At 38.3% G+C, this 22,767-nt stretch overlaps 1 protein-coding gene across 1 annotated transcript; it reads right to left on the reverse strand.

Moving 5' to 3' along the window:
- Positions 1-208: 208 nt before the first annotated feature.
- RPS6KB1 (ribosomal protein S6 kinase B1) lies at positions 209-22,711 on the reverse strand. The gene is made up of 15 exons (XM_044993941.1): positions 22,491-22,711; positions 18,211-18,260; positions 16,733-16,853; positions 16,337-16,405; positions 15,754-15,901; positions 15,199-15,256; positions 14,078-14,178; positions 12,722-12,812; positions 12,425-12,515; positions 11,573-11,680; positions 10,901-10,963; positions 9,022-9,099; positions 6,613-6,720; positions 4,879-4,991; positions 209-4,299 (listed from the first exon to the last, which is right to left on the reverse strand). Exons 1-15 carry the CDS (start codon positions 22,560-22,562, stop codon positions 4,062-4,064), a joined length of 1,509 nt encoding a protein of 502 aa, XP_044849876.1. The 5' UTR covers positions 22,563-22,711; the 3' UTR covers positions 209-4,061.
- Between the last annotated feature and the right edge of the window lie 56 nt (positions 22,712-22,767).

Genomic DNA, 22,767 nt, shown 5'->3' on the forward strand with positions numbered 1-22,767 from the left:
ACCTTTCAAAGGCTTAAGGACGTAGCTGAGGTACCACACTTCATAAACCACATTACTTGGTTGCATCTAGCTTCAGCAGGGCCACTTCTTAAAACTCACTAAGGTTTTCCTCCATTTCATGAAGTATAAATTATGGATGAAGGTCCAAACTGTCAAATTTAGGGGTTACCCTATTTAACAGAAAAAAAAAGTCACTTCTACTAGCATATGTTCATTCAAATTTGCATTTAATTGCTATTTACATCCATTCACAAATCAAGTATATTTTATTACAATAAACTAAATACAAAATGAAAAGCAGAACGGGGATTACCCTCATACCACTCCTAATAAGGCAGCTGAAGAGTTTTACAGATAGATACAAAGTCAATTTGATATAGCAGAAAAGAATAGTTTGTAAAAATACACAACGAACCACACACCCTCAGCCCCCAAGAATCTACACACGTAGCATAGAAATGTCTTATTTCCTTGAGACAATACTTGTGCTGTTCATGATAAGGACAGACTCTTGATTAACAGGAATTCCCCCCCCGCCCCCCCCAGTAGATTAAGTGTAGCAGTACCTGGAACAATGGACAAACAGTATCTTGCTTTGTGAACACAGATTACTTGAGACTATTGCTGTAGAGACTGGGCAACAAATGCTTGGGTTTTCTGATATTAAAGAGTTGCAGTCTCCCTCTTGATCTGAATATGTACTCTTCCATGACTGTTAACAGACCAGGAGTTACTCATTTATTAAGGAGACAATAAACCCGAGAAAACCAATATCTCTAGAATTAGAATGGACACAAACATTAATGTCTGTTCTCCAGAAATTTAGCTTTTCTTATAGGAATACAAATTTTTTTTTAAAGGATATTCAAGAGAACAAGTGACGCATTTTTATATTTTATTACCAGCTAATACCAGGATGACATTCAAATGTCAGATGGCACAATTAAGACAGTCTCGGTAGGAATTATTCCAGCATTCCCAAAATTACAAAGTTCAGTACATTAATGGAATTAAATGTATGTATGTATCACTCCTTCTATAGAGAAAGTGTTGAAAGTGTTCCACATCAAATGGGAAAGAAAAAAATGCTGGTAACACAGCCAACCTGTAAGTCTTTATAGTTTCTAGAATGAACTGCAGAACAAAATAGCCCTCTAATTTAACATCTAGTAAAAAAAACTGAAATTGGTTCAAGTTTAAGATTTAATACTTTTACATGGTTACCCACAGCAGATATTAACCTCAGTTTTACTATATTTTTGTAATGCTACAAAAATCCTATAAAAGTCAAATGATAGCAAAATGTTCAGTGATTATAATTAAAAAAAGCACAGCTTGTAAAAAATAAAAATAAGATTCTATACTCTAAAGAAAAATTTAAGACAATTTTTGAAATGAACAAAAAAAGCACTTGTTAAGCTCTCCAATATTCAATGCATTCTGTATACTAGCATTTGTCTGAAGTAGCTATACAGGAGTTAGAACTTCACTCCCCTTAAAAGTTCATGACTATTAATATTGACACTAATATATATATATATAAAGAAGATCTATGTCTGATTTTTTTACAAATAAATACAGGATAAACCATATTGCATAGTGTGTGCTTGCTGTCTCAGTCACACTCCAAAAGTTTCACAGTTATGGTAGGGTATTAGACTTATGTCTAGGCGATGAAACATTTTTAATAGTACATGAAATTTACTTTTAAAATAATAAACTGGATATGTAATTAAGCAATGAACTCTGACAAACAACTCTTGCCATTCTTGCCAGCCATATTAATCAATTCTATTGGATGATTATATCCAGCCAGCCACAGCACAACTGTTACTTGTAAATAGGAGCAAGAGATAATTGTTTGGCTTTAAAAAAAATAAATAAAAAAATCGATTTTGGTCTTTCATATCACTTCTGCTGTATTTAGTAAACATGTTTGGAAACCTCTATAACAAGTGGCAGAAAGCAGATACTGCTTGAAGTGATGCCTGTTGCAAATGTGCTTTATATGTATAGAGTATGAGGGTTATGGTCTCAGTTCCACAACATGTCACCAATGGCCCCGTAAAAGAATGAAAAATGGCATTCTTCTTCCAGTACAATTTTTGGGCTGACGGTGCTGGCAAACTCATGGAGCTTTATTGTTACCATAACTTGATTTTCCTTATAAAAATGAAAAACAGACCACCACAAAAGGCTCCTCAGAAAGAAAACTGATAATAGTAATTTTGCTAATCATAAGAAAATTAAAAAGTCAAGTACTGATATTCGCATTTTATAGGGGGATTAATAAGATTTCATTCAACCCTACTGACTTGCAAGTTGTAGAAGGTGGTGCCTCTCTGACTGGATTCAACGTGCTTAGAGAGTTTTATGGCTTGGATCCTATGGCTCAAGAAGATTCACTATACAAAGAGCAAGCAGAATTTATAAAGAGATCGCTACTGTTATGAAACACCAGAAGTAGACTTTGCACAGTCAGACTGAAGATAATGCAACATGAGGCAAGCGAAAAGTGACAGGACTTGTATGCAGTTGCATGATCACTTACACATGCACACGCGCACACACACACACACACTCACTAACTAGGGTAAAGCTCTGCAGATATTAACCCTTTCACCAGCTATGTTCATGGAAATGCTTTCTTTAAGGCAGGAAGTATTTAAGTAAGGTACAGTTACCTTTATTTTATTCTTTGTACCTGTAAATCATTTGTACAGATTTAATGACAATTTCAAGAACATAAATAGTATCTTTAGAACATGTTTCCTAAATTAAGTTGCTAAAGTTCTGACCCACTGTGGAAGACATTCATTGAAAGGCCATCTAATACTTCTCTCTCTCTCTTTTTTTTTTTTTTTTAAATACAATCAGCAAACTTGTTGCCCCAGCACAGGGGAAAAGTTACTTTAATTTTTGTGGAAATGTGAGACAAAAACCATACAAAAATCCCTCCAATTCTTACCCATTAGTTGAAAAGCTTTTATTCACTTATGACTTGTTGAACTTGTAGATGTTCACTGTGGCAATGCATTCCCTGACGCTTGCCTTCTGATGGATTTTATCCTGACCTGTTTAGATGGATAAGAATCTGAACACGTTCAGCTGTCTGGAACCAAATGACTGGCATACAAATGAAAGGCAATTTTTTCCAGTGAAATGTCTGCCAAAAACAATGGTGAAATATGAAGGACATGTGTGCAGCCCATGGCTTCCAGTTAAGCCTAGAACATAGCAGCATTGCCATTTGATTAGGATTTGTTTTTCTTAGCAATACAGATGATATAGATATTTTAGCTGGGTAAGCAAATAAGACAATTCTCTCCCTCCTCTTACCCCCAACACCCGTGTATGTAATTAACAATGATTCCGTTACCAATGTACTGTTTCACCAGGAGAAGAAAAAGAACTAAGTGAGTCTACCTTTTCTTCACATAAACAAATAATTGTTTTAAATTTTGGGATACTTTCCATAATGAGCTGAATCAAAAAATCTATTTGAAAAATATATATTTATATAAAAAAAATTCATTAAGTTGTTTGCACGTGAAACATCAATTGTTAAGTTTATCTTTCATCTTTGATTCCACACCATTGTAGGAAACAGCTGGACCAAGCCTGCATGCTAATTAATCCTCAGACGCAAGAATTATAGGCATTTCACACTCTGCCTAGTGAAACGGCTAACCCTTCTTGACACAATCATGACTAGACAGTGATTCTGGAGCAACATCCTACCCTTAATACTGTCAGTTTCAAGCTATCAACCTGAAAAATCCTTGATAAGGCGAGATGATGTCACTGGGAATCAGTTAGCTGATGTGCCTAGAGTTCTGCAATACCATTTTGCTTAAGTTTTTTTATGCACCATTGATTAATAGAAAAAAATCCACGTGTTTGTTTTTCTTTTCTTTCCAAGTCGTTCTGTGCAATGACTTTGATAACTGTCACTTTTAAAAAGTAAACCATATGAGCCCTCACATTTCAACTGGCAGGGGGCTTATGTCCATTCTTTGTTTTTCCACCTTTATGGGTTTAAAAAAAAAAAAGTTGTGTTGTCATAGATTCATGCGCAAGTGCTCTGGCCGTTTGGAAATCATGGGAAAGGCTTGTTTTTTATATGGCCCAGAGTTTGGTTGTCGTATTGGAAGTGGTGCTGAGGCCTCTCCACAAACTGTCACATCCATTTGTTCTATTCCACTTGTCTCCACTGGATATTCCACAGGTGTCTGCGTATTTGGTGCACTGGCTGAAGCACCTCTTCCCCAGAAATCCCCAGGGGAGAACTTTACAGGGCTTTAAGACAAAAAATATAAATTACTTAGCACTGAGATACATGCGATGCTAAGACATTTCCTTCCCACTGCAAGAAATGGAGCATAAATGCCTGTTCTCTGAAGTGTTCAATTTTTACTTCCCCTTTCCTGGTTTGAGAGAAGCATGTATCTGGGCTAGTTCCTACCAAACCTCACTATAAACTAGACACACAGACACTAGACTTTTCTCATTTGGCATTCACCATGTAACATGCTTGTAGGTGTGTGGAAGAAGGGAGATTTTGCGTTAACATTACTCTCATCATGAGCAGCACAGGAACATATAGAGGATCCAGCAGCAGTTTTAAAGGATAGTGTATTGAAGTCACCAGAATGGCAGGATGTACCAATAATGTGTATCAGGCAGATCAGTGTTTCCTGTGCTGCCAAACATAAGCTTTCCTGCAGGGAAGCTGATTGTAAAATGTGCAGAAAACATGTTGTGTTTAAAAATAAGCACCCTAGTTCTTTCAGAAAAAAAGGTCAAATTCTTAATGTTTTTAATGGTGATCATTTACAATTGCTCACTGAAAAGTAAATTGTTAAAAAAAAAAAATACCTGACTGGTGTCCTAGGACTGCCAATGAATCTGCGAGGTGATCGAATTTTTGGTTCAAAAGAAAACTTCTCTTTTACGCTTTCAAGTACGGATGGAGCCACATACGTAAAACCCTGGAAGACAGGAATAATTTCATTGTGATTGGTAGGAAAGGTTTATTTTTATGACCATAGAATCACAGAAATGTAGGGCAGGAAGGGACTTCAAGATGTCTGCTAGTCCAGCCCTCTGCACTGAGGTAAGGCCAAGTATACAAAGACCATCCCTGACAAGTGTTTCTCCAGCCTCTTCTTAAAAACCTCCAATGATGGGCATTTCACAACCTCCCCTGGAATCCTATTCCAAGGCTTAACTATCCTTATAGCTAGAAAATTTTTCCTAACCCAGACATCCTAACCTAAGTGTCCTTTGCTGTAGATTAAGAACATAGACATGAAGAACAACTGATCACTATCCTCTTTGTAACAGCTCGAGATATATTTGAAGTCTTATCATGTTTCCCCTCAGTCTTCTTTTCTGAAGACCAAAAGTGGCCAGTTTCAATCTTTCCGCATAGGTCAGGTTTTCTAAACCTTTTATCATTTTTGTTACTCTCTTCCAGACTCACTCCACATCTTTCTTAAAGTGTGGCACCCAGATCTGGACACAGTACTCCACCTGAGGCCTCACCAGTGCTGAGCAAACCGAAACAATTACCTCCAGAGTTTTACATAGAATATCTGGGTTGGAAGGGACCTCAGGAGGTCATCTAGTCCAACCCCCTGCTCAAAGCAGGACCAATCCCCAGACAGATTTTTGCCCCAAAATGGCTCCCTTAAGAATTGAACTCACAACCCTGGGTTTAGCAGGCCAATGCTCAAACCACTGATACAACACTCCTGTTAATATACACCAGAATGCTATTAGCCTTTTTCAGAACTGCATCATATTGACTCATACTGAATTTGCAATCCGCTTGAACCCCCAGATCTTTTCCAGAAGTACTTCTGCCTAGCCAGTTATTTCCCATTTTGTAGTTGTGCATTTGATTTTTCCTTCCTAAGCGTAAAACTCTGGACGTGTCTTTACTGAATTTCAACTTGTTGAATTCTGACCAATTCTCCAATTTGTCACGGTCATTTTGAATTCTAATCCTGTCCTCTAAAGTGACCTAACGGATGGCTGGTACTACAACTCCTTAATTCCTTAGGTGGGGAATGCAAGTGTAATCCCCCTCCACGGATATAGGCAGTGTGCTTGGGCAGCCCAGACATTGCTGTTCAGATTATAGATCCATATAAGCAATGCTCAAAGACAATATAATTTTGATCTACACTGTAACCACTTTGGACATAGTTCTCTCTGCATTCCTATTGAAGTAATAAGCAATTTCGCTCCTACTGCAATTTAGAATTAGTGTCCATTTTACTACAAAATGTGAACAAGAGTCCCTTTTTAAAATCTAGAATCTTATTGTCCTGTGTAAAAATGAGGCTGTAACCCAGCCTAAGTAAATATCAAAGGTTACAAGGCAAAATGGCCAAAAAGAAGCTACCCTTCTGCAAGGAGTAATATATTTAAAATTTTGATGTATTAGAACTTGTCTGACACAAATAGTTGTCACTCTTATAAGTGGTAAGATTCAACCTTTTCTTTCCAGAGAAGGAATTCGCCTGAAATGCACTATACCATTTCCAAACAAGAACACAATGTACCTCTCCAAAGTCAACACACACAAATCCCTGGCTCACTTACCAGGAAGACCCGGTTGGCACTTTCACTGAGAGTTGAGTCATCTGGGCTATCAACAGGTGTCTGACGTGTAAACTTTGAATCAAACTGGCTCACATCCTCTTCGGATTGCTTTGCAAAAACAAAATGATTAAGGGTTTATAATACAGATATCAACCAAATGGCTTTGCGGTGATCAGTGAAGCCTCTGGATGGAGTTCATCCCATAGGTTTTTGGCAGAGCTCTGCTGTAGTAAAACCTTGGAGAGGAGTCGGAATCCTGCCGTTGCCAGTGGGAGGTCACTATGGGCACTGACACTGAGAAATAAAGGCAAGGGGGAGGGGCAAGAATTATGGATCAAAAAGGAACACAAAATTAAAAAGATGTCTTTAAAATAATCTCAAATTACAATAGAAACAAATACCAGGTTCGTGTGAGAGCTAAACACTGGGTCACTCCCAGTATGGAAGTTACACCAGTTAGTCTACTGGAATTTCATACACTAAATAATCCAGCACATTTTCATAGAAGCAAAAATGATCGTCTTGCAAAGGACAGGAAGCATTAATTGAAAAAGATGACTACCAAGTAACTGTCTATTGTTCAGCTGAGGAACTGAACAGATTTTTCCAATGGCAGTTCTCCCAATTTATGTTTTCTCACAGATCCCTGAATGATTGTTAAGAAAATCAGCCTCACAATTATACAGATATCGTGCCTTACTTTAGCAATCTGGTTAGTATAACTGATTAGCAAACTATAGAATTTGCTGAAGTTATCAGATGATAGTTCAGTCATCATGTACAGGAGACATTTTCATAAATATCAGCCTCTTTTTTGAACTTCAGTCCAATAGATTAGGGGCTTGGGCCTTATTAACAATATTGCCATATTAAGATTAAAGTTAAATGGATGCTTGTAAAACTATGTGCAAGATAAATATTAGTGAGGTAACACTCAAGATGTTGAATAAAATTGACTTGATTCACATTTTACTGAGTGACTATTTAAAATTTTAGTTTCAGTCAAGTGTTGGCTGCATGGCTGATGCTTAGAAACAAATTCAGAAGTAAGAATTGCACTTCTGAGCCTGTGTAGCCAGAAGGTTACAAATAAGAGGATGTAAAATTGAAATGGAACTGCTCCACTTCTTCCACAATCTGGGATTAATGGAAAATAATCAGTAAAACTAAGAATGAGGAGTCTACACTGGATCTGTTCAGTAACTCCTCACTTAACGTCCTCCTGCTTAAGGTTGTTTCAAAGTTACGTTGCTGTTCAATTAGGGAACATGCTCGTTTAAAGTTGTGCAATGCTCCCTTATAATGTCATTTGGCTGCCTGCTCTGTCCACTGCTTCTAAGAGTCTGTGGAAGAGCAGTGACTTTACAAAGGAGCACTGGCACATGTTTCTCTTCTCGACCTCCCTCCCAGCGCTTCCCCCACCGTCTCCACTCTTCCCCCTCCCTCCCAGAAAGTCCTAAGCGCCGTCAAACACCTGTTTGGCAGCGTTTAGGACTGGGGGGAGCGGGGATGCGGCTGCTCCAGAGAGGAGGTGGAGTGGGGGGTGGGAAGAGGTGGGCCTGGAGTCGAGTGTGGAAAGGAAGAGGCGGGCCTGGAGCATCCCCCAGCAAAATTGGCGCCTGTTCTTCTCTGGGGAAGGTGCCGCTGCAGCTGCAAAGGTGCTTCCTAGTGTCCTTGCCTGCAGCGGGCTGTGCCTGTGTGGGATAAGCCAGGGGCACTTCTAAACCACAGTACAGTACTGTACAGTATAGAATGCCTTTTGTCTGCCCCCAAAAAATTTCCTTGGACTCTAACCCCCTGCATTTACATTAAATCTTATGGGAAAACTGGATTCGTTTAACATCGTTTCACTTAAAGATGCCATTTCTCAGGAACATAACTACAACATTAAGTGAGGAGTTACTGTACTGAGTTTCCCGATCCTGTCCACTTAAAAAAAGCAGGCTCCCCCCCGAGGGCAGAGAGAGTACTTGACGTGGGAGTAACACAGTAATGCTATCCAGTGTCCTTAGTACAATGGCAAGTGTCTGTGGACAGTCATGACAAGGCCTTTTAATTCTTGAGTGTTTTTACTGGCATCAATTCTCAAAAGGGCCCTATGGAATGTCCTGAGATGGGTGGTTTCTTCTAACCCTAGCTCTGAAAGCAATGCTACATCTGAGTACCAGTAACTGAAGTTGTTTCAATTAAGTGTGCAGCTTTTACAATACTATGAGCAGAGGTTCTCAAACTGTAATATATGCGTCAGTTTATCAGAGTATAAATCCATTATAACTGAGTAGTTACAAAGGTAGCATGACAAGTACTTTTGAATTTTAGATCCAATATGGTAAGTCATAAAGTTTGAGAACTGCTGCTAAAAGGCATACAAGGAACAAACAAACAATTTACTGTATTCCCAGTACGTACCAATAATGGTTTAAAGGGAGGTTCCACCTTCCGAGCTAGCAGCTCTTCCCAGTTAATGTGTCTGAAGAAAGGGTGAACCTAAGAAAATTCACAAGAATGAAAAGCATAATTGGTCTTCCTGGCAGAAATTAAGAATGGATACTTGACGACCTTGTAGATAGGAAAATGAGCTATATTTTCTAATGTTCGTAAAGCAAGCTAAGATGAGAATATCTGAGGAATAATAAGCTAGGTCTCTTTAGACCTCAATTTTAGGCTCCTTTCCTTCCAAAACTGTGTGTACTTCAAGTGCAGCATCTATTATTTGTCCTAGAGTGCTCTTTAGAATAGTCACAAATAGCTTAAAATTGTCACTGAAAAATTCTTAAATATAAACTTTCAGTAAAATGTGTGATTGTATCAGGATTTCCTCATGAGACTGCCTCAATCTAACAAAATTAAGTTCTAAATTCACAGTTCATTATGTACATCACTAGCAGTGAAATAGTGGATTAAAAGAAAATGGCAGCTGGAGGTTTAATGAAATGTAGACTGGGAATTTCATTTGCCTACACATCAAATCTGATGTCATTCTATTGACTGAAAATGTATGAGATGGAGTAATACCACGGTCACTTGATTGTTTATGATTTCAATGTGATAGTACATATGAGCTTCTTAGGATATTACATGCCAAATGTATTTAACTTCATAGATGCAAAAATTGACTACCACCAACAATCAAAGACTGTATGTATGGCAGATGTATTGGCTTTTTAGAAAGTGTCACTTTCTAAATAGAGTCAAGTATCAGAGGGGTAGCCGTGTTAGTCTGGATCTGTAGAAAGCGACAAAGAGTCCTGTGGCACCTTACAGATTAACAGATCTATTAGAGCATAAGCTTTCATGGGTGAACATCCAACGAAGTGGGTAATCACCCATGAAAGCTTATGCTCCAATAGGTCTGTTAGTCTATAAGGTGCCACAGGACTCTTTGTCGCTTTCTAAATAGAGAAATTTGGAGAAATTTGCCATCCTTTAGAACATAAGGATGACTGACGATGATTTGTGAAAGCTTCTCAGTACCTGATATCTCATCTTCTGCTACAACTTGCTGGGAATGGTGAAATATTGCCATTCTGCACATTATGCCTATTGTCACTTTTATGCATATGTAGGCTTTCGTTTTGCTTATTATTCTTTTAGTTTCTGATCTGTTCAAGTTACAGAAGAAATTAACTCCATATTACCAATCTAGGTGATGTGCCACGCACATCTACATCTCTTGAAAATATTTCAGATGAATTTCTAATAGCAATGTCATAAAAACTGACACAATTAACCATAGAACTATTAAAACATGGTATGATGTGAGTTGTACAGGAGATGTTTAAATATAGCCACAAAACCCAACCTGTGTAGGCTGAGGACAAGCTTTAAATAATTTTGTAGTAGATGAAATAATTGAGTTACACCTGTTTCACATTAGGAGTGCAAAATGTAACATCTTTCTTGAAAGATACTCAACCCCAAATACAATAATGTGTCGGTTATTCACCAATCCGTTAGAATACCACAATGTATAATTTGTTCAGTGAGTAACCGATAAAGAAAGGGGGACATGGGATGTAGGAAAGTGAAAAAAAAATTGAGGGGGAGAAGAGCAATTAAATCCTCAGGACTCCATCCTTCACCCCGCTAACTGTTTCCTTGAGCCTTTTATTATTTAGATATCTATTTAACCCTTCCTTAAATTCCTCAGAGGAAACATTTGACCATTTGTCTAAATCCCTGCCTCTGCTCTCACCGTGCTTCAGAGAATGACATGTTCTCCCATATCTATTCTTCCTTGAATCTTGTTTCTCAATAAGATAATCAAGAGAAATTAAACAAGATCTACCTGAACTTCTCCAGCATCTCCAGAACCAGCTCCTAGACGTGAGGCAGCATTTCTTTTTAGCAGCTTAGAGAAAAACACCAAGGAAATAAAAATTTACTGAAATGGTTAAACAATTTTTGAAGAGTATTTCTACTAAAAAATCATTAATAGAAACACTTTACATCCGGGTTAAATTATTTGAACTAACCACGTAGTAGTTACAATAATGGAAGATATTCATATTGTAATTTCATTGTACAGCATGTGTGCTGTTCTAGCCATGCTGGTCCCAGGAGACTAGAGACAAGGTGGGTGAGATATCTCTTATTGAACTACTTCTGTTGGAGAGAGAAGCTTCTGATCTTACACAGAAGAAGATCTCTGTGTAAGCTCAAAAGCTTGTCTCTCTCTCCAACAAAAGTTGATCCAAAAAAAGACATTATCTCACCCACATTGTCTCTGTTAACAATCTTAAGGCAGTTCTCAGAACAACTTTAGAATTGTGTTTTCAAACAAAGCATTATTTTCTGCCTCATGCAACTTGAAGACTGAACTGAGCTCCATTAAAAGATTAGGTTGACTGAAATATAGTAGCACTATGATTCACCTGGAAAAAAGCAGTACAGCAATATTGATTAGTATGTTTCTAGTATCTGCATATACATGTAGGTTTAACATTAATTAAAACTTTACCTTTTTAAGCAGATCTCTGGCTTCTTGCGTGAGGTAGGGAGGCAAGTTGAGTTTACATTTGAGAATCTTGTCAATGGTTTTCTTTCGGTTCTCCCCAGTGAACGGGGGCTGAAAAACATCATTGCAGTGTGAAGAAAACCACGTGAAAAACTCTAGCACAGTTGTTATAGACTCACAGACTTTAAGGTCAGAAGGGAGCATTATGATCATCTAGTCTGACCTCCTGCACAATGCAGGCCACAGAATCTCACCCATCCACTTCTATAACAAACCCCTAACCTATTCTTTAACTTTATTACACTGCAACCCTGCTCCTGACAACAAAAATTACCACGTGACCCCAGTGCTCAGTGTTACTCCAGAATATTTTAAATAAAAAATGCATTGCAAGCAGGGCAATTGCATGGGGCCCCATGCCATAGGGGGCCCTGTGAAACTAAGTTACTCAGGCTTTGGTTTCAGCCCTGCACAGAGGGGTTCGGGCTTCAGCTTTCTGCTCTTGGCCCCTAAGAGTCTAATGCCAGCCCTGCCTAGGCAACCCCATTGAAATGAACTTGTGACCCACAGTAACTAGCAAATACCTGTTCAGCTCTCTTCATTTGCATACATGGAAGAAGGCTAGTTTCAGCCACTTGTGAAACAGGGATATAATTGCATCATATGTGACTTCCAAATATTTGCTTGGGCTATTACAGAACAGCCCAAGATCATGGTTAAAAAGGTCTAGCCATTTTAGTTAGGTTTCTTACCAGCAGCAGTACATACATATCTATCTATGCCTACACCTGAACGTGAGCTTCAGTGATTAGTGATGTAGAATAAAATGTATGCAGTTTTTAACTGTGCACCTACTGCTCCAGTCAGCATGTCATACATCAGTGCCCCCAAACTCCACCAGTCCACAGCACGATTATGCCCACTTCTCATCAAGATTTCAGGGGCCCTAGAATGAGAAAAATTAGAAATATGAAAGTATTTTATTAAACACTCAATTACGGCTCAGGTTTCAAGTTTTTAAACATAATCCACATTTATAATCTGAAAGTTCCATAAATAACTGAACATATTGAACCATCAGTTAAAAACGGTAAAATTTAGCCATTACCCCCAGACCAGAGTAATACTTTTCTGTTTCATCATGCAGCTCACATGTATTCTATTGTTCCACAGAAAGTGTGTGTGACTGTTCCATCATGAATAGATTCTTTACATAGTCCGAAGTCTGTTAGTTTTACATGACCTGAAATAAAAGAAAAAACATCTAATTCTAAAATCACTCCAAATTCTGACAACAGAATTACATGCACATCAGCAACTGAACATATGTGTAATTTATAAAATGGACAGTGCAAATATGTCTATTGCCTATAGTAACAAAACAGGACTCTTCCCAGTAGGCATCAAAGCCTTCTTCTATTGATCTGATAAGACTGAAAAATGACTTCTTAGTCATTTAAAAAAAATCTTAGAATTATAGTCAGTGATGATACAGGCTTATTTTTGCATGAAAAAGGGTTGTCATTCGGTGGAGAGGAACAAAAACACAGCCAAGACACCAAGAGAATCTCAAAGCCATGAAAAAAATTGTTTCTTCATTTTCTGTTCATTACTTAGACCTGTAGAAACTCAAAATAAACTAACTGTTCACATCTTATTGCAATCCTTCTACTAGTTAGATCTATCTGTTTCTTTGTGCCTAAGTAGCAGCCTCCTGACTGTTTTTATATGAGCTTATTCCCATTCATGCAGAATCAAGTTGTTGATTATTTGCACAATGCACTAAAGTTTTTTTAATTAATCATATACAAGTTTTTTACATATATGCAAACAATATCCCTATAAAAGACTGCACTGCTGCCGAGATGAAATCAAGTCACCTAGTCTTATGCTTACTCCAGAATTTAGAAATCAAAATCAGTGTCACAATTCATTTCTAATTTATAACTTTCACTCTCCAGTACCACTATGCACTAGTAAACATTCACACTCAGTGAACAGCTTAAAAGTAGTCTTTTAGCTCTTTAATGCTAGGATTTGCTGGCACTAATCAATAGTGCTGCAAGCATTAGTGCTCAACACACACAGAGCTTTGAACTTGCTGGTACGATCAAGTAAAGTGACAGGTTTTTTTTTAATTGTTTCCTTTTAAAAAGCTAGAACATCAGTATTAGCACAGTTATTTGTAAACATGAAAATCACAGAGCAGGTTTGAATTCAGATATAATGCACAGGTGACTCAGCTGCATGAGAATAGATGAATAGAAAAGTCTCCAGTGGGTTTACTCTAAAAGTCTCTTGCCCGTTCCTAAAGTGCTGTAACTACTACAATGAACGCCATGCCATGACTAGAGATTAGCAAATGGCAGCTACTTGTATGGGTCTATCAGGAAAAAAGAAGGATAACAGTAGTAACAGTTTTCTGAGGTAATTTTATATTATGCTGTGACCTGTGAGAAAGGATTTTGAGAGGATTATTGGCTACACAATTGTTTACTATATTTCCACCTTGACGATTAAGCATGATATTTTCCGGCTTCAGATCTCGATAGATGATTCCTTTTTGATGTAAGTGCCCCAAAGCCATTGAGATCTCTGCCAAGTAAAAGCTGAAACAAAAGGGATTTGATACAATTAAACTCATTCAACCACACAAAGCATCTTAAGCACTAAAACAATTATACTTGCTAGTACATAGCAATGATTCCTTGAAAGTATAGTTAGATGTGCATCATAGAATAAATTACTAGAATAATTATGCTATTGAGGTTTATTTGCCAAAGGGCAGAGGGACACAATGGAACAACAAAATTACACCATCAACATTAGGTTAATTTGCTTAGTAGTTACTCGTCTTGAATATTTTTGTTGCAATCTGAATTTGCTAGTCATTAAGTCTGGCTCTAAACTGATGCCCTGTTCTGGGAAACGAAGAGGACAGCTCTGTGCTGCAGTGCTCTCTGTAGCATACAGCTGCAATCCTATATGTACATCTGAGCTGTTCCAAAACACTCACAACATATGTTGTGGGAAGATGGAGCTATCATCCCCTCTTTGTGCTGTGTAAAGCCTAATCAAGAAAGTGCACTTCATTTACCTAGGTCATGTGTGAAATGTAGCTACTGAAAAGGCTCTCTAAGCAGAATGATCATTTACACAGATGTTCAGTTCTTTCTTCATGTATGTATTCAGAACAAGTAGGATAAATACAGTAATTACACCACTTCTAAAGTGAACTGCAGCCAACAGAAGCTACAAACTTTTACCCAATGCACTCAAAGCAAGGTTTTGAACATTTCTTTCATGCAGAAGGTTCCTAGAAATTCAGGTGTAGGCTGCCATTCCCCAACAAAGCAAGTGCCTCCCCTCTGCAAGCACATGCCTATGTTCCAGTAGAGCATAATGACAACCTTCAATAGGATGGGCAGTGAACCTTCTCACAGACTGTAATGCCATTCCTACACTAGCTGGTCAGAGATTCAGCAGAGTAAGATATACGGAACAGCCACCACCTCCACGAAAGACTCATTGAACTGCCTAGCTCACTAAACTAGATTATTAAAATACAGTTGTATGTTTCTCTCTTGAATTCTACTAAGCCACAAAAATGCCAGTTTTGTTTCACATACCAGGCTGTGTCTTCCATAAAAATTCCCTCTCGCTCTAACTGCATAAATAGTTCTCCTCCTACAAGGAGAAAATAAGATGTTAGAAGCAAGAATCCATATTTCTGTTACACTGATACTGAAAATACATTTTTTCATTTCTAATCATAATTAAAGAACTACACATTCCCTTATCAAAGGATAGATGATGGAATTACGCTCTGCAGAACACTATTTTAATCTAGGGTTGTTAATGCGTGAAAAGTCGGTGAATATTCACTAATACAGGAAGTATCAATTAGGAGTCAGAGGAGGACCCTGGAGACAGAATTCCTGGTATATGATAATTAGAAATTCCCCCTTCTTTACTTCCCTGTAAGATATTCTTAACATCAGTTTTGTGATGCAATTTATATAGATTGAGTTATAGATTAATTATGAAAATGTGCAGAATAATTTAAGTCAACTATGAGAGCTTAGCTGGGATTTTTATAAAGGGAAAAAATAAGAACTTTTCAGATTCTGGATTAAATAAGAAATACTGAAAAGCTCCTGTGTAGCAGAATTAAATATACTGACCACTGAGATACTCAAGGATGAGGTAGAGTTTTCCACCAGTCTGAAAGGCATAAATTAAATCTACAATGAAGGGATGCTTCACTTCCTCCAGGATATTACGCTCAGCTTTTGTGTGTGCTGTATCTTTTGCATTCCTTACAATCATTGCCTACAGAACAAAGGAAAATGACATGAGAGCAAAGAACATGGGATTCCTAAATGAGAATTCTACATAGGGTTCTATTTCCAATTTACAGAAGTCTCCACATAATTGTCACAATAACACTGAGTCAGCAACATGGAAAAAACTGCTTAGGTTTTTTTGCATTGTTGTTAAATATGAAATCTCACTCATGTTTTTAAAGTAATTAAAAATAGAGAGACCAATGGTCTAGAACCACACAATAGATGTTCGAGAAAAAGTGATAATACATATTTCAATTTTAAATGGATGTAAAGATTAATTTTAATAAATTAAAGACAAATGTTCAATCTTGGCACATTAGAACAATTATTATATAGTAATTACATTGCAAAGAGAACAAAAAAAACACCTCCTTTTTTGGATTGGAAAGCAGCCAAAAGAAGTGAAAGACCAAGTTACCTTTTTAAGAACTTTCATGGCAAAAATTTTTCCAATATTTGCTCCTGTTACTTTTCGTACTTGAAAAACCTATGGAACAAAAGTAAATAAATTTCCTTATAAGTCACAGTGTCAGTTAGAATTCTAATATTTACTTTAAATTCTTCTATTACCAACTGGTTATAAAGTTGTGCAACTGATCACAATCACTAAAGTCAATTTTGATCAAATGCATCGTCAATAAAAAAGAATGGTGACTTCATACTGGACACTGGCTTACATCAGCTCATTGTTGCCTCTGGAAAGGCAGAATTTTTCTGGAAACATATAGGACATATAACAGGGAGCCAACAAGAAAATTCTTTCATTGCCTCCAGTGTGATGGATAATGGATTTTCCAAGATGAAGATTTTGTACCTTTCCATAACCACCTTTGCCAAGTACACGTAGTAACTCAAAGCATTCTGGTCGGATCTTTTCTGGACCTCTGTTTACACTAGTTTCCGAAATCTCAAATTTTTCACAATGTTCCATGCCACTGAATAAAGACAAAACAGTATATTACAAAATCAACTGAAGTTAAAGAAAGAATAATCATGCAAATTTCTCTACAGAAAGCACATTATATTCACTGGCACAACTGACAGTGTGCTTAGGAAATGTCCAGAATCGTAACACCGGGAATTCTATTAATGTGTATGTATAGCGATGACTGTCAGCTTGCATAATGCAGACATTTGGAAAGTTCCTAGGATTCAGAGTCATGCATTTCCTGAAATGACATTTTATAAAAGTGTACATGTTCTGACAACTGAAACAGGCACCCTTGGCAATTAAGTTAATTGAGGAGCATTGCTGCTACCCTTAAAATAAAAATTACGTTTATAAATTCCATTAAAAGTTATGGGACTCCCAGGTGTGATTTGTAGAGTCATATTTACACGATGAAAGTCTTACTACCTTGCAAAAATAGTTAGGTAAGCTAAAATATGGTTCAATCTTGCCAAAGTAGAGGATTCACCCAATACTTAATGATGTTTCTAAATTATGCTAAACCCTGCAAAGTATAAGTCAGTAACACAGTTTGGTTCTGTCTGTGCTGAAAAGATTGAATTGTGTTTTAGCTGTGTGTTTACCATATTCTCACTGAGCCTTCCAACATGATGCATTTTCAGACTTAGCCCCGAAGCAACCAAGATAGTTTTAATGAGACTTAAGGGCAGCAATGTTTTCTAGAAGACCTGAAGTCAGAACTCCTGAATTCTATTCACCTATCTGCCACTGGTTTGCTATGTGAACTTGCAAACACCAGAACTTCTCTATCATTGTCAGAACCTTGTGTAAAATGGAGATAATATCTACCACTTCACAGGAGGCTGCAAGATTTCATACAGTGAAATTGTTCAAACCAAAGTATGGTAGTTTTTAAACTTTTCCCCCCAGAAAGGTAATAAATCGATGTAGCCTATAATGGAGTTTATAATTCGTTTTTTTAAAACAAGATTAGGCTTGATATATACTGGTTAGGAACGCATGTTATAGCACCTTCCGGGGAAAACCATGTTTAAATGTGTATTCAGGAGCTTAAGGAATGTAAAGTCTTCTGCAATCTCTTGATAAATTGGGTAATATAAAAGTGCACTATATTAACAACATTTAATATATTGGAATGAGCCTGATTACAAATAGTATTCAAATAAAGTAAAAGTGTAGGGACAAGTAAAGTACAAAATGTAAGACACTGCAGATTGTTGCCAATTTCTCCATAGAATTCTTCTGTTACAAGATACAGCTATAAAACTTAAATTAATTTAATTAACTTTTCTATTAAATTAGAGAAAAACTATTTGTAGTTATCATGAATGTTATAGAAATGTTTTCTAATAGGAACTTACATTTCATATTGGCCAACTCCTCCATGGTCCATGCTTTCACTTAACTGACCCTGGGATGGAGGGGGAGAACGTTTAAAAAAATCACTATAATAACACCACAACTGTAAACAAAAACAGTGAGTACTAACAGTAAGCTTTGTTTAAAAAACAAAAACATGTCACAGTCTGACTGATTTAGCTCTAAAATTTGTTAAACTGGCCAAGAAGTCATATGCAACAAATTATCAAAAGGAAGCAATTTGTATGATAGGCTTTCACAAAACATTTACAGAGTTCTGCAGAAAAGTTGCAGAATTCCCAAGGATCCCACAACTACAGCAGGCGAATCCACTACTTTTTAAGCTAACTGCAGTTATCTGATTATGTTTGTACACGCAGCAATGAATCTAACTCCAGATAAATCTTGTAAAAATGCAGTGGCATTTCAATTTTTATTTTTACACCTGTGTTCATGTAAGAATTTTGGTGAACAGGACTCATACATGTAATGGCTATCCTGTACAAAGGTTTCCTCTAAAGAATCTGACTTGTTGTGGAACCAGATGACTAAAGGAACTGGAAACAGATATAGTGAATTAACTGTGAAATTCTAAATAATTAGGGAAAGGACGCCATACAAAGGTCTGAAAGCTGCAGTTTTCATTTTTACGTTGTAAAATATTCAATAAGTAAGGCTCTATGTAATTCACGATATTGTGGATCCCGCAATATTAGGCTTCCGCTGGAATTCTGATTTTAATTAGCTTACTTTGCACAGTCCACAATTTTGCATACATTTTGAGGTTTGCAACACACTTTTTTCACCATTAATACAGTACTTTTCCCATTTATCCAAGCTGACAGTAGCAGGGCTCCTGCTGTTAGCCCTGCGCATTAATTACTGTAATATAGTTGCAGCAAAATGTCTGGTTATCAAAAAAATTAGCAAGCATAACAAGACGTGTGTGTTTATACTGCACCAGCAAATTTTTCTTAAACAAATAGGTCTTCTCTGGCTTTTCGAAATTACCGTGAATAATAATGGTCCATTATTACTTTTCCATGTCTTGTCTGCAACTTAGCCGCAATTATTTGACAATCATACCATGATTCAAGTAGGCTTGACTTATACTGGTTAGGAAAGCATGTTATAGCTTGCACTACTGCCAGCCACACTGGTCTTGTTCTGTAAACAGAGGCTTTCATTTTCCAAGTCTCATTTTCATCAGCATTACACTTGTTTTTTAAAAGTTTTTTTTAAATCTGTTTTTCATTCAAGAAGCCATGGGTCTTCCTTCTTGTCATCTCAGACAACCAAGCATTTGAAGATTAGTGGTATTCTAGCTGGACAGTCTCACTTTGGTTTGCATTTACTGTCATTTTACTTTCTTAGAGATGAGAGAAATATTAAAGCTGCTGTTATATTCAGTAAAACTCTGTGGCAACCAAGAACTGTGGCTTAATTGCAATCTCCCTAGTCAGAAGAAGTCTTGTGGCAATTTCATTTCCTAGGTTAGCGGTATCTGTAGGCACACCTGTAACATCACTTGTTCTTGTTGCTGCTATAATAGCTTTTTGGAGTGAAAACTTTCCAGCTGCAGGATTACCTAGTCTAATATAGTTTCACATCCAGCTCACATTCAGTTTGATGATTTCAAACTCTCAGTTCAGAGATGTCTTTCTGTTCCTCAAAGTTATGCAGTATGCCACCTGGAGGTAGCTTTCAATAAAGCTCATGCTTTCCTGTTGATCCTCTCCCCTCAAATTATTTGCTCTTGTGTTCTCTTTGGTTCTATGTTTTGCTTTAACTATACTAAATCTACAGTAACACTACTCTTATTTATTGTTCAAAAGCCCTATTTTATTGCTTTTTTCCCCTTCTAGTGTTACTAACACTGAAAATGAAAGTAGTCATGAACTGAAATTGACTGTCCCACTAGTTTGTTCATCCTGCCCGAGAGCCAAGTTTGCTTGTTAATGGGCATTAACTCTAACGGAAATTGTGCTGCAAATATTACCCACATTTATGGGAGAGTACAGTCATAACGGTTGATGAATTAGGATTCGCTGACTCTCGGTCCTTAGGGTTGAACTTTTGGGAACTCTAGGACCGCAATTTGCTCACTTCCATGGACCATCTGAGACTGTTGGCAGCCTTGAAGGTGTGATCTGAGGGACATTTTTAGCCAGGCATTTTGTTGGTTACTGATGTTGCTCCCACAGTCTTTTCTTTAAAGTTGATAAATTATACTGGCTACAAAAAGAACAGGAGTACTTGTGGCACCTTAGAGACTAACAAATTTATTTGAGCATAAGCTTTCCTGTTATTCTCTAAGGTGCCACAAGTACTCCTGTTCTTTTTGCGGATACAGACTTACATGGCTGCTACTCTGATATATTGGGTACAGTGAGCCAGCAAAATAATGTCTTTACTGTTTTTAAACTATTGACACTGACGGACACCAAATAATCTGTGTAAAAATACTGTAAACAATGGCTGGTTTCAGACTGTAATGGCACAACCCTAAAGACACAAGATCAAGAGCAACATCAGATTGGCAAGGTAATAGGAGCTTGACATAAGGTGAGGCGCCCAGTTTATTTTGGAGAGGCTGTAACATTCATCACTCTTCTGTACCTGGTAATCACTATAAACTTCTTGCAGTTCAATGCCTGTGCACTTTAGACAAGACTGACAATTCCCTGGGGAAAAGTAGTTTGGCCACAGCACTGATAAATACCATCTTAAGCCCGGTTTAAACCAGAAAATTGGTAAAAACTAATTGCATCAGTGTCCAGCAAGTTCAGCAAGGGCAGGAACAAATCTTGTCAAATTCTGGATACATCCATTCAAAAATGGAGGAATAGTCTCAGTCTCTCCACTACATCAAAATTGGGCTTCTGCTACAGAATGCTGGATTGCCAAATGGACCTGGGTGGTTAGTCTGAAATGCTGTATGCTTCTGACTGCTTAAGGCTTCAAGCCTACAACTCTGCATTATTGCAGTTTTCATATAACCAAATATTTTTGACTTTTTTCTATACAATATTGAAAACTGAAATGAGCCATGACATGTATGACTTCCTTGAGAAAATATGGAACCAAAATACAGACATTCAGCTGTTCAGTGTTATAGTTATATATTTACTATTATAACCACTGCAGTTTTACTTTCTATTTGTAAAACTATGAATTAATCTATGAATATACTGCCTTATATAACCACAGTTTGAATACCTAACAAACAATAAGTGTAATATGGTATGCATTAACAAAATAGTTTTTAAAGCAGAAAATGCCTTAAACTGGGACTAATTAGTTTTTCCCAGGGTAATAAAAACCACCTCTGGTAAATACCATGCCATCTCTGACTTTAGATGTTAACACAGAAGTGATTATTATAAATTTTCCAATATAGATTAGCATTTCTGGGCTGATCTAATGTGTGGGACACTTATGTCAAACTATTTTGAACTGAATATAAGTAGTTCTGGGTTATTGTTGTTTTTTAAATTATATACTAGAAAAGGTAAAACAACCCACTCATTCACACATAAAAGCATCCTCAAATTTAGACTGGCATATTATGGTGTGTCAGCTAAAAGGCAATCACTGACAATTCTTAGCTCAATATATCTATTCTTAGAAAAATAAATCATGGTTACTGAGTTACTTAAGATTTGATCCAATTCAAATTTATTATCGTTAGTACCAGATTGAGTTCTACACTATGGGAAAGTTTTATAACTACAAAGTCCAAGCACGGGGCAGATAAGCCTCCTGAAATAAATGCCCCGCAGCAGCCGTGTGCAGGTCTCAGCCCTCACCTCAAAAGCCGGGAGAACCACCAAATATGAAGGGGGAAAGGACGGTGACGCCTGACTGGGGCACATCGGCGTTAAAACAAACCGTTACCCAAGCAGTAACTGCCTAGGACTAACGTCGGGGGACGCGTCGCCCACCGCCGCCCACAGCTGCACCCGCACAGCGGTGCCACCCGCGAGGGGTGGTGCAGCAATTGCCACAGAGGCAGGCAGCAGCTCATCCAGACAGGGCACCTCGCTCCCTCACCAGGCCGCCCCTCCTCTCCCGCTGACTAGGCCGGCCCCCGTCACCCTCCTCGGCGCATCGGGCCCCTCACCGGAGCGGACCCGTCCTCCGAGCCCGTCGCCCGACCGGGTCTCCCCCTCGGATCCCAGGTCGGGCCGCTCACCGGGCTGGGCCGGGTCCCCGCGCCCCTACCCCCTGGCGAGGCCCGCTCCCTCTCAGCCCCTCGCCGGCTCAGGCTCCCCCCTCTCACCCCCTCCTCCAACTCCTCGTCCGAACCCGCGTCTTCGGGCTGGTCCAGGTCAATGTCGAACACGCCCGCCATGGCCTGGGTGCGAGCAGCGCCTCCGCCGCCCCTGCCGCGCTGTGCTGAGTCCGCGGGGCCTGGGCCGCCTCATGGGCCCGCAGCCCCTAACGCCGCCACGGCCGCCATCGCCGGCTGCCAGGCTTCAGCGCGGCTGCGCCCCCGCCCTGACTGCGTCTACGGCGCAGGCGCGCGACCCAACCCCGTGACCGCAAGGGACCACACT

Source organism: Mauremys mutica, chromosome 19 (genome assembly GCF_020497125.1).
Source record: "Mauremys mutica isolate MM-2020 ecotype Southern chromosome 19, ASM2049712v1, whole genome shotgun sequence".
Lineage (NCBI taxonomy): Eukaryota > Metazoa > Chordata > Testudines > Geoemydidae > Mauremys > Mauremys mutica.